This window comes from Ursus arctos, unplaced genomic scaffold (assembly GCF_023065955.2).
Source record: "Ursus arctos isolate Adak ecotype North America unplaced genomic scaffold, UrsArc2.0 scaffold_5, whole genome shotgun sequence".
Lineage (NCBI taxonomy): Eukaryota > Metazoa > Chordata > Mammalia > Carnivora > Ursidae > Ursus > Ursus arctos.
In genome coordinates this window covers 52,774,228-52,787,435 of record NW_026623067.1, presented here as the reverse complement: position 1 = coordinate 52,787,435, position 13,208 = coordinate 52,774,228, and the positions used below count along the sequence as shown (strand labels likewise).

General features: G+C 34.7%; 1 protein-coding gene across 2 annotated transcripts in view; it reads left to right on the top strand.

The window, feature by feature from the left end:
• The window catches only part of ADAMTS6 (ADAM metallopeptidase with thrombospondin type 1 motif 6), a 290,690-nt gene that overhangs the window by 193,014 nt on the left and 84,468 nt on the right, over positions 1-13,208 (top strand). Inside the window, exons 13-14 of one of the 2 annotated variants that reach the window (XM_026498893.4) lie at positions 10,216-10,361; positions 12,494-12,557. In XM_026498893.4, the coding sequence (XP_026354678.1) occupies positions 10,216-10,361; positions 12,494-12,557 (210 nt within the window). The remainder of the gene's footprint in view (positions 1-10,215; positions 10,362-12,493; positions 12,558-13,208) is intronic. The other variant, XM_057307195.1, reaches the window with a different exon arrangement.

Sequence of the window (13,208 nt, the reverse complement as noted above, 5' to 3'; positions counted from 1 at the left end):
ATAATCTTATTGTCATATAATATAGTTTGTTCAGTCATATAAGTCTAGGTTTCTTCCTGATAAATAATTCCCACAAGTATATTTTATAACTGGAGTCAAATTAGAGTTGATTTAAAATTACAATGTAAGAGAAAGGGGTAGTAGTAGAGGAATAATTAAACAATTTACTGAGCATAGAAATTGTAGCTAAATAATTTTAGTTTCATCAGTCTGATTTTCAAAAAATATCATTATTAAGAATTGTTCAAACGTATAAGAATAGTTTATGCTATTTCTGAAATTCTTTAGGAATTGCTATATATGTGAATTCTAGAATTTATTACTACGTACCGAATTTACAATAATAACTACTACTGTCTTCTGTTCTCAGTTCTGAATTCTTCCATGTTAGCCGGGGTACTTTCAACAAAGATTACACTGAATTTCAGGTTGCAATCTGATTAAAAGAATGAAAGCTTTTGGGCAGCTGTCACAGTTTTATTAATCCTTGCTGACGGCTTCATTCAGGACCCGTGACCTACTGCCATGTTGATGGCTTTTCCATGCTGAGTTTGGAAATGTTGGTAAATTGTGCTAACTATATGAATTGAGAGGGTCATTTTTAAAGGATTAAGGATCTTTTTTTGAGACTTTGTAAGTAGCCAATAAAAATACAGAGACCTTCACGCACTACCAAAAATTCTTTCTTTTTTTTCACCGAAGTAATAGAAAATATTAAGAACTGCATTCTTGAAACAACAGTCTAGATTTATTTTGGAGTCAGCAGTTCTTGTCAACGACAAGTAGCAATTTACATCAATCTGTACTTAGAAGAAATACATAATAGTAAGGGGGAAAAGTTACAGTGAGAATCTCTTTCTTTATTTGCCCTTGATTGATTATTATTCTTGTGATCTAGTCCATGGGCCATAGTTTCTTTTTGCCTAGAATAATACTATCATTAAGCTTGATGGCTCTTTTTATTTTACTTTATTTTTATATCCCAAGCATAAAGAATTCATTCTTTTAAACATCTCACAGTCCTCCTACTAACATTCTGTAAATTTATATAATCAAGTAAGGAAACCATGAGTAGTGGCTATCTGAGAACACATAGCTCAACCCCACTAATCATTTATATGGTAAATGCATATTTAATATCATATCATTTGTGCTTAATAGTAGGACCCTCAAATGTTATATCTTACAGCTATTTGCCTATATGTGATAGAGGTGATTTTTTTTTGGAAATTACCAACAATTTTGAGGGATGCCAAAAAAACACTCTCAATAATACTAAAGCTAACAGTATGGAATTTAAATTTAGGTAAACAGAGATATAATACTTTTAAGCATACACACAAATAAACACAGACAGGAGAAAGTGAATAAAAGGGGACAAAAATATATTTGATTTCTTAAGATTCACATTCTTTTTTTAGAGCTTATTTAAGTAATCTCTACACCCAACATGTGGCTCGAACTCATGACCCTGAGATCAAGAGTGGTATGCTCTTCCAATTGAGCCAGCCAGGCACCCCTAAAGATTCACATTCTTAATTTTGGTTAATGGTTGTCAACTTTTTGATCCCTAAATCCTTTCTTCAAATGAAGTCTACAGAATTCTGATATGTACATTTGAAAAAATGGAAATACTCTTGTTAAAAGAACTCCTTCCTACCTCCTTACCCTGTCCTTGAACCCTTGTCAGCTTCTAACATGCCTCAACAGAACATCTTGGGCTCCATGAAAAACTGTTTAAGAACTTTGTAAGTATAGCAAAGTTTGTGTACCAAGAGATCATTCATATTCACAACATCGTAGTTTCACATAGTCAATATGTTGGATTTCACCATCTAAAATTAATCTACAGGGCTCCATACTAGGCGTAGAACCTACTTTAAATAAATAAATAAATAAATATTAAAAATAAAAATAAATACAGTTAATCTACAAAGCAAATATTAGCCATTCTTTCAGAGACATGGAAGATCAATAGACAGCTTTATGAAATTGACTAACAAATGAGTGAATGAAAAGAACAAGTACATATGCAGACTTGTAGAAAGGAAAAGGGCAGAGTGCTGTGCGGAGACCCTCAAATTATCTCTATCATTAACAGTGAATTTATGAAAAGGCTTTCAAAGTATCAGATCAACCTGCATGTTTAAGAGAAAAAAATATAAAGAACTAGAAATAAGAGCTGTTTTATTTCTTTTTTACTAACTGCACTTGCTATGTTATTTATTTATGAATTTTTATTGTTGATTGCAGTTATTTTTTTTTCCTTAGAAGAGAAGCATGTTTACTGTTGCCAAATGCAGATTTTTCTCTTAAGTCTCTATTTGGAAATTAAACCAGAACTCAGAATTTTTACTCCAACCAAAACAGCCATGCAAAGAGCTAGTGACACAATTAGAGTAGAAATTTCAATTGGTCTAGTCAACTTTGGGTGGCATTAAAATATAGTTGGCCTTACCAGTAACCATGATGATGATGATAATGAAAATTTTTAAAGTACTTATGCTGTGCCAGGCACATATTTATTATGTTTAATATTGGCAAAAATCCTGTAAGGTGGTTACTGTTTTAATTCCACTTTACAGATGAGAAGAGTAAGAGTTGAAAGCCTAAGATTACACAGCAATTTAAAAGCAGAGCTGAGACTCCAGCCCAGGTCTTTCTGATTCCAAAGTTGAAACTTTGCCCCTGTACACTACCTCTGATTTTACCTTACATTCAGGTGGGAAATTTTGCAGAGAAAAAAGCAAATTTTTCTTGTCACAGGAATAAAGTGGGTCACTGAGCCTGAGATTGGTGGTGACAATGTATTTTACCCTTTAATACTAAGTGGATTTTTCACTTATCTACCTGTAACAATTTGTTATCTCAGGAATTACGATGAGAAAGCACTATGGGCAGAATTGTGTTACGACTGGCAAAATAATGAATCTCCACTTTAAAACGAGAGAGATCTATTTCAACATTTTGTAGAGATTTTGTAAGGATGGAATAAGATGATATTTCAGTGAGCTTTTTGTGGGCTTCTTCAGAGGAAAGGTGCCAGTGTATATTCCTAGAGCATCATCATTCATTTCATTATTATTTTCCAACCTTAGATGATGGTTGGCAGAAAATTCTTCAACAGACTGTCTTAACTGGCACTAACGAGCATCAGAGAGTATAAGCATGAGTTTGTGTGTCTCAGAAACATGAATGGAATACCCATGGCTGACCTCTGATCTTAACTTTGAGCTTCAAAACTACTGTCTTGAGAAGGAACAAGAAAAAAACCTACATCCTGTCTAGCCAGCAGGATAAAACCAAAGCTGTTCATAGTTTTTTGAATACATCCTTTAAAAAAAAAAAAAAAAGTCGGGGGAGGGGAGAAATATTGCTCAAGTGATAGCGTAGACATATCCAGAGGACTGGATCCACAATGATCTCGTCAAACTCTGGCTGCAAAAGATATGGGATCCCTGCCCGGGGGCGCAGTTCCACAAATGTTCCATGTAAGTATGGGAACTGTTCCATGCACATTTAGCAGATGGAGTAAGAAATACGGCCAAAAAATTAAAAACTGATCTTTGCGTGAGTCCTGGGGGGTCTGACATCGCTATTACAGCCATTGGATGTTTGCCTGAATAAGCCATTCAAGTATTGAATAAGAACCATATGGTCTGAATGGATGTGCTCAGGGACAGTAGCATTAACCAAAGGAGGAAATTTGATGAGCCCAGACGGTGCGCTGGTACTGTGCGTCCACGGGTCACACTCCTACAAATCAATCAATATAGTTTTCAGCCAAAAGAACTTTCCTTAGTCATGGCATCAACAATAGCTCTTTGGACAGGAATCAGAGGGATGCCATACATGATAAAATAATAAACAAGGATTCAGACTGTAAAAACTCTGATAGTAGTGTTGGCATTGTTACTGAACAGGATATTAAGGAAAATCAAAACTCAATCTTTGCAAGCTCTGATGGTGACCAAAAAAGTTTCCAATACTTGGTTTATTGCCAAAAGATTGATTTAATGATTCTACAAGACCAATTAGAGATATAGCTCAGTATTTAGGCCTACACATACATAACACTGATTCCTAGTATCTTTGCATGGGAAACAGAGGACTGGATTAGAATAGGATTATTATGTACCCTTTTAAAGCACTAGATATGTAATAAGACATTTGCAGCCCTAGATCATAATTCACTTAAGAGTAGAATATAATATGTTTTGACTGGGTCCCAAACTATAAACACAGGAAGTGAAAAGAGAATAGTCCTTTCAATTGCTCTAGAAATTTAAATAGTATGGGATGACAAGTTCTGATTTAGAATTTGGGCTGAAATAAGCTTTTGCATTCCCGCACCTGCACAGCAGAAAGATAAGGGTTTTAATAGTGCTGTGCTCCAACTCTCAGCTTTTCTGACTTGGGAAGAATGTTCCATATTGAATCACCAACATCACTTCCTTCAGAATCTTAGGATTTCCTTAGGGGTCTCTCATTCCAGATGCTGGCTGGACCCAAAGTGCTGGCTATGATATGAGAGGTACCATAATCACATCCTAAAATGATTCTCATTAAAAAAATATATATAATATATATTTAAAAATACTGTGTATACTCATCTTGAAATTTTGCTTTGTGGAATTCTGACAAATTCTTATTTATATTGTGTGATTGTAATATATCTTGTTTGAACATAATCCCCTGATGTAGATCATGAAATTGAGTTGTCCAATATCAAAAGATGTTGTTTATTAATAGGTAAGTGTTTTTTAAAAAAACTTTTAAAACCTCACTGGAATGTATCATATTTCTAGATCATTTTAATAACATATTTATTTTATTTAGAAGGAATATGAAAAGCAAGAATGAGCAATATGAGATTTTATTCTTGAAATGTGATAGTTTTACTTCTATCACCTTTCTGAATCTTGTTTAACATACCTGTATTAGCAAAAAGAAGGCCAAATTTACCCAGTTTATCTAGAAAATTTAGGCTAAATTAACAAAACTGATATTTAGAATAGTCCAAAATCACTAGATTGGATAAAACCTTTGAGAATAAAGATTAGAAACTGATCTCCATCTGAATATTTAACTTATGTAGTTTAAGAAATGAAGTAAAATTCTGTGCCTGTAAAATAGAGCTTTTACAGGTTTAGCAACTTCAGGTAGAAAAAAAAAAGAAGAAGAAAAGTAGAAAATACAACACTCAAAATTCTCAGCTTTATGCACTTATAGTTTTATATACTTCAAGTTGCTTTATTTGGTATAATCTAATTATATTAGTTATGACTTACATTAAAGTCTCGGTGTATATTGATTAATGTAATAATCTAGAAAATTAGCTCAACTTGTTCCACATGAAAGTTCCCTAGAGGCTTCTTAAAGCATTTATTATTAAGTTAAATAAGTTTCTTCTCTAAAATCAATGTCCAATGTTAAGATACTTAACAGCGCTGGAGCAGAGAAATAGCAAGATTTCCAAAGAGATCCCTTACTGTAAGTATAAGGCAGGGAGAAACTAAACAAAACTGAAAAGACCATTTTTGCCAGAGATCAATATCAACCAAGTCCTTTGGTAGATTTATAATTTCTTTGAAGGTATGTCTGCATAGAACTGATTTCTGAAATTGTCCTAATCCAAACCACATTGGATTTGAAAACTAAAGTTAGTCCCTATCTTATAGGTAGGGAATCTGAAAAAACAAATTACTTGCTTTGGACCAGGGATATTGCTAGAATAAGAACTCAGGTTTGTAACACAGACTACACACAGACTGAATTAACTTGTTAACTAATTAACTAAGTTGTTAACTGGTTATTAAGCTAAACACTAGTCTTTTGTCAACTGCTAGATGATTGATACTTACATTACTTTTTTAATTTTTCATTTTTTAGCCATTAATATTTGTTATTTAACTTTCTGATACAACTGTCTATTATGTTATAACTCCATGGAACAGTTATAATTCAATAGCACGAATTTATGCAGTAAAAGGTTCTAGTAAGTCACTCATGAAATATTACTGCTGTGTAGATGTTAATTGATGATGAGAACTGAGGAGCATCCTACAAACTGAATGTTGTGTTTGTCTTTTACCTTAAGAGTACGTTTTAAAAGGGAAACAAGAGAATTTATGTGACTTCTCTCCCTGGCCTGCATTTTGTGAGCATCTAAGAAACATATATGACAATATTATAAAATTCTTTGGAACCTATGTCTTTCCATATTCTTTTGGCCTTCACCATTTCTCTGTCCCCTGAAAAATGCAAAAAATAAAGTTTTTATCTATAAATTATGAGAATACTCAAAGAGGTCTGAAATAACATGTCGCTGTACACTTGCATCTAAGTTTTTATCTCCAGCGTTACTTTGTATTTTATGAAATAAAGATAGGTCAGTATACTCTAATACTCTGTTATACTTCTAATATATTATCCTATACCTACATTGTTTTTTCCCCCAGCTATTTCTGTGTATTTTGGACAGATAATCCTTTTTCTGTTCAAAGTGACTTTGGGCAAGTCAGCCTCCTTAATATTCTAGTTTCCTCCTATGAAAAAATGAAGCATTTAGACCACATGAATTCCAAAGTCCCTCTGAGCTTTAGATGCAACTCTGTGATTATATAAAATAAATGTAAAATCAAATTTTAATGTTATTTGACATCAATAATGCTAAATTTCCAAATTGAAAAATAGGTAAATTTTAAGATTTGGAATTTTTTAAAGTGTTAGTTGCCATTGATTAAAACCACAGGGAACAAAATCGGTAATTGCTGGTCAATAAAACATTGCTCAGTTATTCCCGTAGGAAAATAAGTGTAGGCATAAATATTACTTGGCCCAAATTGTGACTTTTGTATAGGTGAAGGCCTAACACAATTGAGATATCATTATACAAATGGTTGGTTTTCAAAATCAATTAAGTCATAACCTGGCAGCTGAAATATTCTCTCCCTCTCAAGTAAATGTTATTAGCAGCCCTGCTCCCAGGGGTGATACTGTATTATCAGTTCAGCCAGCTACCTCTGGTTCACCATTTTGGACAGATGATTTTTTTTCTTCATAGTAATTTTCATAATAACTAATTATCTTTCATAATGTCCTACTTTATTATTTATTAGACTTGGGGTCAGAATGCTTTACCTTATAGCCAATCAAATTTTGACTTTCTCTTGCCAAAATTTTGAAGGACAAATGATAATTAATTACCCAGTACTTCTCTAAAAAATTCCTTTATGTTGTTAGAACTACTGAAAGTTGAGTGCAACAACCATGGAAACAAAGATGAATTTGACTTTTTGTTTACCCTCCAGTACCTCTAGTTCCTTCCTTACATGCAGTAACCAGAATAGAGCACAGAATTCTATAACTTAAGTAATGTATTCATTCTTCCAATAAATTTTTGTTGTGTGTCTACTCCATGCTAGACACCGTTCTAGACATTCAGCATTTCTAATAAAACATTCTGTGATGATGGAAATGTTCTATATCTGCTCTGTCCACCACAGTAGGCACTAGCCACATGTGGCTATGGAGCCCTAGAAATGTGGTTAGTGAGTCTGAGGAACTGAATTTTAAATTTTAATTAAATTTAAATAGCATAGTTATTACTATATAATGCTATATATTAAAGATATATGTATTTTTAAAAAAAACAGGCTCATAAATACAGAGGACAATTTGGTGGTTGCCAGTGGTGGAAGAAATGGGTCAGCTGTTTTTGGTTTTGTCTTTTTAGTTTAAATAATTTTTTATAATAAAGGATATTAAAAATTTTGTCAACAATTTTTTTTTTAAATGCTGAGAGCCATCAACTATAGGAAGAGATAAATGTGTGTCATTCACTGTGGAGAGAAACACATCTTCCTAAAGGTGCTTATTGATTTCTTTCTGCATTCTGGAAGATTTGTGTGGCCTTCCAAGAATTCAGTATCATCATCCTCATCTGGGGTTGGCAGGAACTTAGCTGTCTCCAGGACTTTGGAAGGTTATGAGTGCTGTCTACACCACATTTAGATCTCTGCAGTTGCATAAGCCTCATTCCTCATATGTGCATTCCATTTTAACAATGATATTAGCTAATTTCGTTGAAGGCCTAATATGAGAAAACCATTGTTCTAATCACTTTATGTGCCCTCCTAGAGGGATGGTGTTATTATTCCCATTTTGCAGATAAGAAAATGGAGATCTATATAAACGAAGGAATTTGCCCAATGGTTACGAATATTTACAGAACTCTTTCCATGTATCAGATACTTTCTACTCCCTGTGTACCATGTTCTTCACATTATCATTATTTACTCTCACATGCTATAGGTTCTATTATTATTTACCTTTTTATTTATGAAGAAGCTAGGTGCAGATAGGTCAAGTTACTTATTCAGTATCTCCGTTCTTATTCAGGTCTGAGTTCCCAACCATCATACTATCCTGCCTCTAGGGATGTATTTTGCTACAATAACTTCATTATTTGTGGGCTGAGATTTGTTGCTGAATTTTCCCCTTTAAAGCATAGATAAATTGCCTAAAATGAGTATGGTGCTATGTTCATAATTTTTAAATTTTTACATACTAATGAAAAGAGACAAATAGTAAAGAAGTAATTTGAAAAATAAACAGGGTAATTTAAAATAGTGGTAAGTGCTAAGAGGGAAAAAAAACAGGAGGATGTAATCTCTATTACATCCTGGAGTTGGCTTTGGGAGGGTGGGAAGGAGGGAGGTACCCCTCTTCAGAAAAAGGGTAGTCAAGGAAAGACCTCTCTGTTGAAAGGACACTTGACTGAGACCGAATGACGAGAAGACAGCAACATAAGTAATTGGGACAATAATATTCCCAGAAGGACCAGCAAATGCAAATGCCCAAAAGAGGGAACAAACTTAGTGTATTGAGGAAAAGAAAGAAGTCCAGTGGTCTGGACCAGTCTGCAAGAGAGAATAAGACTGGAGAAGGAGGCAGGGGTCAGATCACAAAGGCCACTGCTGACCAGAACTAAGGGAAATAGGAAAGTAGTGCAATCACTTAAGCAAGAAGTGACGTGATGTGATAATATGTTTTTTAAAAGAGCTATCTGAATGCTTACTAGAGAATGGGCTGATTATGGGTAGAAAAAAGTAGAGGCATAGAGACCAGGTAAGAAGCTATTCCATTTGCCTATTTCATCTGAGGTGGTAGCCATGACAGTGGTGAAAAGTGAAAGAATTCCAGCTATGTGGAAGTAGTGTAATAAACTCATTACTTTCTAAGCGTCATATATCAGAATACCTTTACATTTTGATATAAAGTTGAATTTCCATGTAACAATCTGACATTGCTGCCAGTTATTCAACTCTAATAATGTGTCTTATTGTTATTCTTATAAACAAATGACTTTCACAGCATCAGTGTGGTTTGTCAAAATTTGATAATTGAGAAAAATTGCACCGATAAAAGCCTACAAATGCTTTTTTTAACCATATTCTGCAAATAAGATTTATCATGTTAGAGTTATGAGCTGATTATGTGATGTCTGTGTCTCGATAAATTATTCCTGGCTCTCTGCTTACATGCAGTATGTGTGGCTAGTTTACTGCAGAGTAAAGCTGAAAAAATTCCAGTACACATGTTCTTGCAGGGACTATACATATGGCTAGTCAATATATGTAAGAGTTTTTTGTACCCTGTCCCTAGTATCTTGGCATTACTTTTATTATGTCTGCAGGACTCGTGTAGATGAAATGCCACAACACATTCTTTTACTACTGTAGCCTCAACCAGGCTTTTTTTTTTTTTTTTTTTTAGTAAAAGAAATTACCATCATAAAAATTCCTTACTGGGGAACTTTCCTTATTGCGTTATCATTCCATGAGCCTAATAATAGTGGAATATAAAGAAAAAAATTTTAATGCTAAAATATCTAAAAAAGACTTTTGAGTTCTCTTTAATGTGAAACACTAGGATTCTGGAGGAAGAGAAATAAGAAAAAAGGAAGTAAAGTCAAGTTTTCTAGACTCCTGGTACATGTTAGAGATGTATAAATCATTGCCTAGCTAAAGATAATTTGCAGATCACGTGCACCTTTGCCATTGTCTAAACACAGTTAAAGAACTCTCAGTCTGTTATCTATTGGAGAATGCTAATGCCTATAATTGGTCATTGCCGGACCCTTATGTATTTCTAACCTGATAGCTCTATCTGCCTAAAAGCTAATTCTGTGTTTTCTGTGAAATCTTGCAGTGGTGTTATCAGGGAGATTGTGTTCCTTTTGGCACTTGGCCCCAGAGCATAGATGGGGGCTGGGGTCCCTGGTCACTATGGGGAGAGTGCAGCAGGACCTGCGGGGGAGGCGTCTCCTCATCCCTAAGACACTGTGACAGTCCAGCGTAAGTAGCTAAAGTAAGCCGGAGCCAACAAAAAGACACAGTTGGAAATGATTCAGAGCTGTGGTTTCACATGTTATCTGTAAAAACGTTTCACTAGTGAGCCAAGTGTTTGTCTTCTGAACAAGCAATAGGCATAGGAGAGTGGAAGAGCCTTGTTAGACAGACTTTCTTTTTCTTCCTTCCCCCTTACTGTGCAACTAAAAATAAAAGAAAAAGAAAAAAGAATAGCATTGTGTATCTATCCCAGGTATAGCCAGACTATTAATCTACTAATAATCAGATAGATTTCCCCCTCCAAAAACTACTGAATTATGGATGAATCCAGGTCTGCTCTTAGCTACATTACCATTATTCCCTGGAAACCTAATGTCTTTTCATATGTCACATAAAATTATTACTGCTACATTAGTATTAAAAGGACCAATGAGAGCACTTCAAGGGTTGAAATGCCCTGATTCGCATCACAAATCACAATGAAAAGAATACTGCCCATGTGTTAAAATAGTTTCCATTCACATGCCCCTATTAATCATCTTCTGGAGCTGCCACCACTTTTCTCCCCGTGACTATTTTATGCAGGTCGGACCTTTCCTCTCCCACCACTCTTTTTCTCCGGTCACAGTCCCCCTGGCGAAAGGCCAGCCGCATTAGTATTCTTTGGTAGCTGTATTGCCTCTCCCTCCCACCAGTGCCCATTACAGGTGGACCAGTCTCCCAGTTAGACTTTCCTGTCCGTCTGGACACTAAACTGCTCCTTAGCTGCTGCATATCAGGTGCTCCCGTTTTTGTCTAAAGCTCAGGTTGCGGGCCTCCTTTCCCAGCTAATGCTTGCTGCAGCATGGGGTTATAATATCCCTTCTGCTTTTTTTCCCTTCCTGGGATAAAAGATAGTCAGGTTTTATTTTTTATTTTTCTCCATTAACTCAGGATCCCTCTCTTTGGTTCCCTTCTCTAAACATCTCTTTTCTTCTCTTTTACTCTTGTTTAGCTTGATATTATTTCCCTTTACACTCGTTCTGTGTTTCCATTCTCCAGCTTTCTTTCCATTATTTTCTTTCTGCTAAACAGAGCTAGCTCAGTGTCACCCACTCATAAACTAGTCATGCTACCATCATCCCCACGCCCTTGTTTTTGTCTGACCAAACCATCTCTCCCAAGCTGATTTAAACTTGGCCATTCCTGTTCCTTTTTATAATCAGTATCCACTGGCATTCAAAATATATTCAAAATGTAACTTTAATTATTCCATTGACTACCAGTGAGCTGAAATTATAATTATACTTCATCTTTTACAAACAAGCACAGAATAATTACCGAAGTTCAACTGCAGGCTACTGTAAATTAGTAACCAAAACTATAAGCCTCTATGATAAGTAATATACCCAGATCCTTAAGAGAATGACTTGGACTTCTTTTAAAAAGAAGTTAGTTTTTTCCATTCAAAATAGCATTCCCAAATAATAGCATATGGCTTTTCCTAATGTTAAATACTTAAAAAATTAATTTATGTAAATAAAATATTGGACATCTTACTTTTTCATTAGTTTGAGTGTAATATGCAATATTTATATAATGCAAAGCCATCTGATTTTTAGATGTAATTTTTCAAACTTCATGTAATGAGATAGAAATTCATTTCTGCATTATTTACTTTGAAGTGGAGCTATTTCCAGAGAATTACTTAGTATGCTCCCATTTCCAGTCTGGAAAAAATAGTAAACTTACTGTTTCCTTCTTGGTGAACAGATAGCATCAGATTATGTGTTTTGTTGAATACGATTCAAATGATTTTTCATTATAAGTAAGTGATTTTTAGACTCATTGTGTTGAATGAGCACCTGCTTACTATGATAATTAGAGAATAAATTTATTTAATTGCATTTTCTTAAGAATGTAAATTATGACAATTAAGAGTCTTGTAAAGTTATTTATAGTAAACTGCCTTAGTTTTTATGTTCAACAACCATAATCATCATTGCTAACAATCACCAGCATGATTGTTTTTTTAATAACTAGTAAAATGTCAAATTTTGTACTTTCTTAAAATAAATGCTAATATGTTTTCGTCAAGCAATATATATACTCTTTATGTAGACAGATATATTCACATGTTAAACAAAATGTGTTTTCAGACCTTCAGGAGGTGGAAAATATTGCCTTGGGGAAAGGAAACGGTATCGCTCCTGTAACACAGATGTAAGTAAAACCAAACTTTGCTATGAAAAATTAGCTTACATTTCCCCTAGAGCAGGGAAATTTTTAAAACTGTAAGCTATTCGGTCATAAATCCATGTGTATGAAGGTCACATGAATTTTTTAAATTGTTAATAGTGAGTGGAACGGGCCTCATGTCCAGAAATTCCATCCACAGGGGACAAGGGGAAGCTCAAGCACTAGGAACAAACACAATGTCCCCCAACAGGTACCAAGAGAGAGTAATAGGTCCCCCAAAATGACTTGGTCCCCCAACAATCATACCTTTACCACCACTATCTTTCCTGAGTCCACCAGGATTAGTCTTATGCCCATCAAATAGGATTATTTTATGTTTGCCACTGTAAGAAGCCCCAGATTCCCACATCATTCCTCATCTCTTGCCATCCAATCCCATAAAGTTCTGCATATCACATCTTCTGTTGTGTATCTCTGCCCAGCTACTGAAACTTTTCTTCTGTGCCCTTCGGAATTCATGATGTTTTGGCAGCAAAAGCCCTTATATCTTGATGTCTCTGAATCTTCCTTCTCTTCACGTTGTTATTCTAATGGAAACTGGCTGTCCTCTAATGATACTTAAAATAAACTTTAGTGCTCTAAAGGTGTTTTCTCCCTTAGCTCTTGAATGAGTGG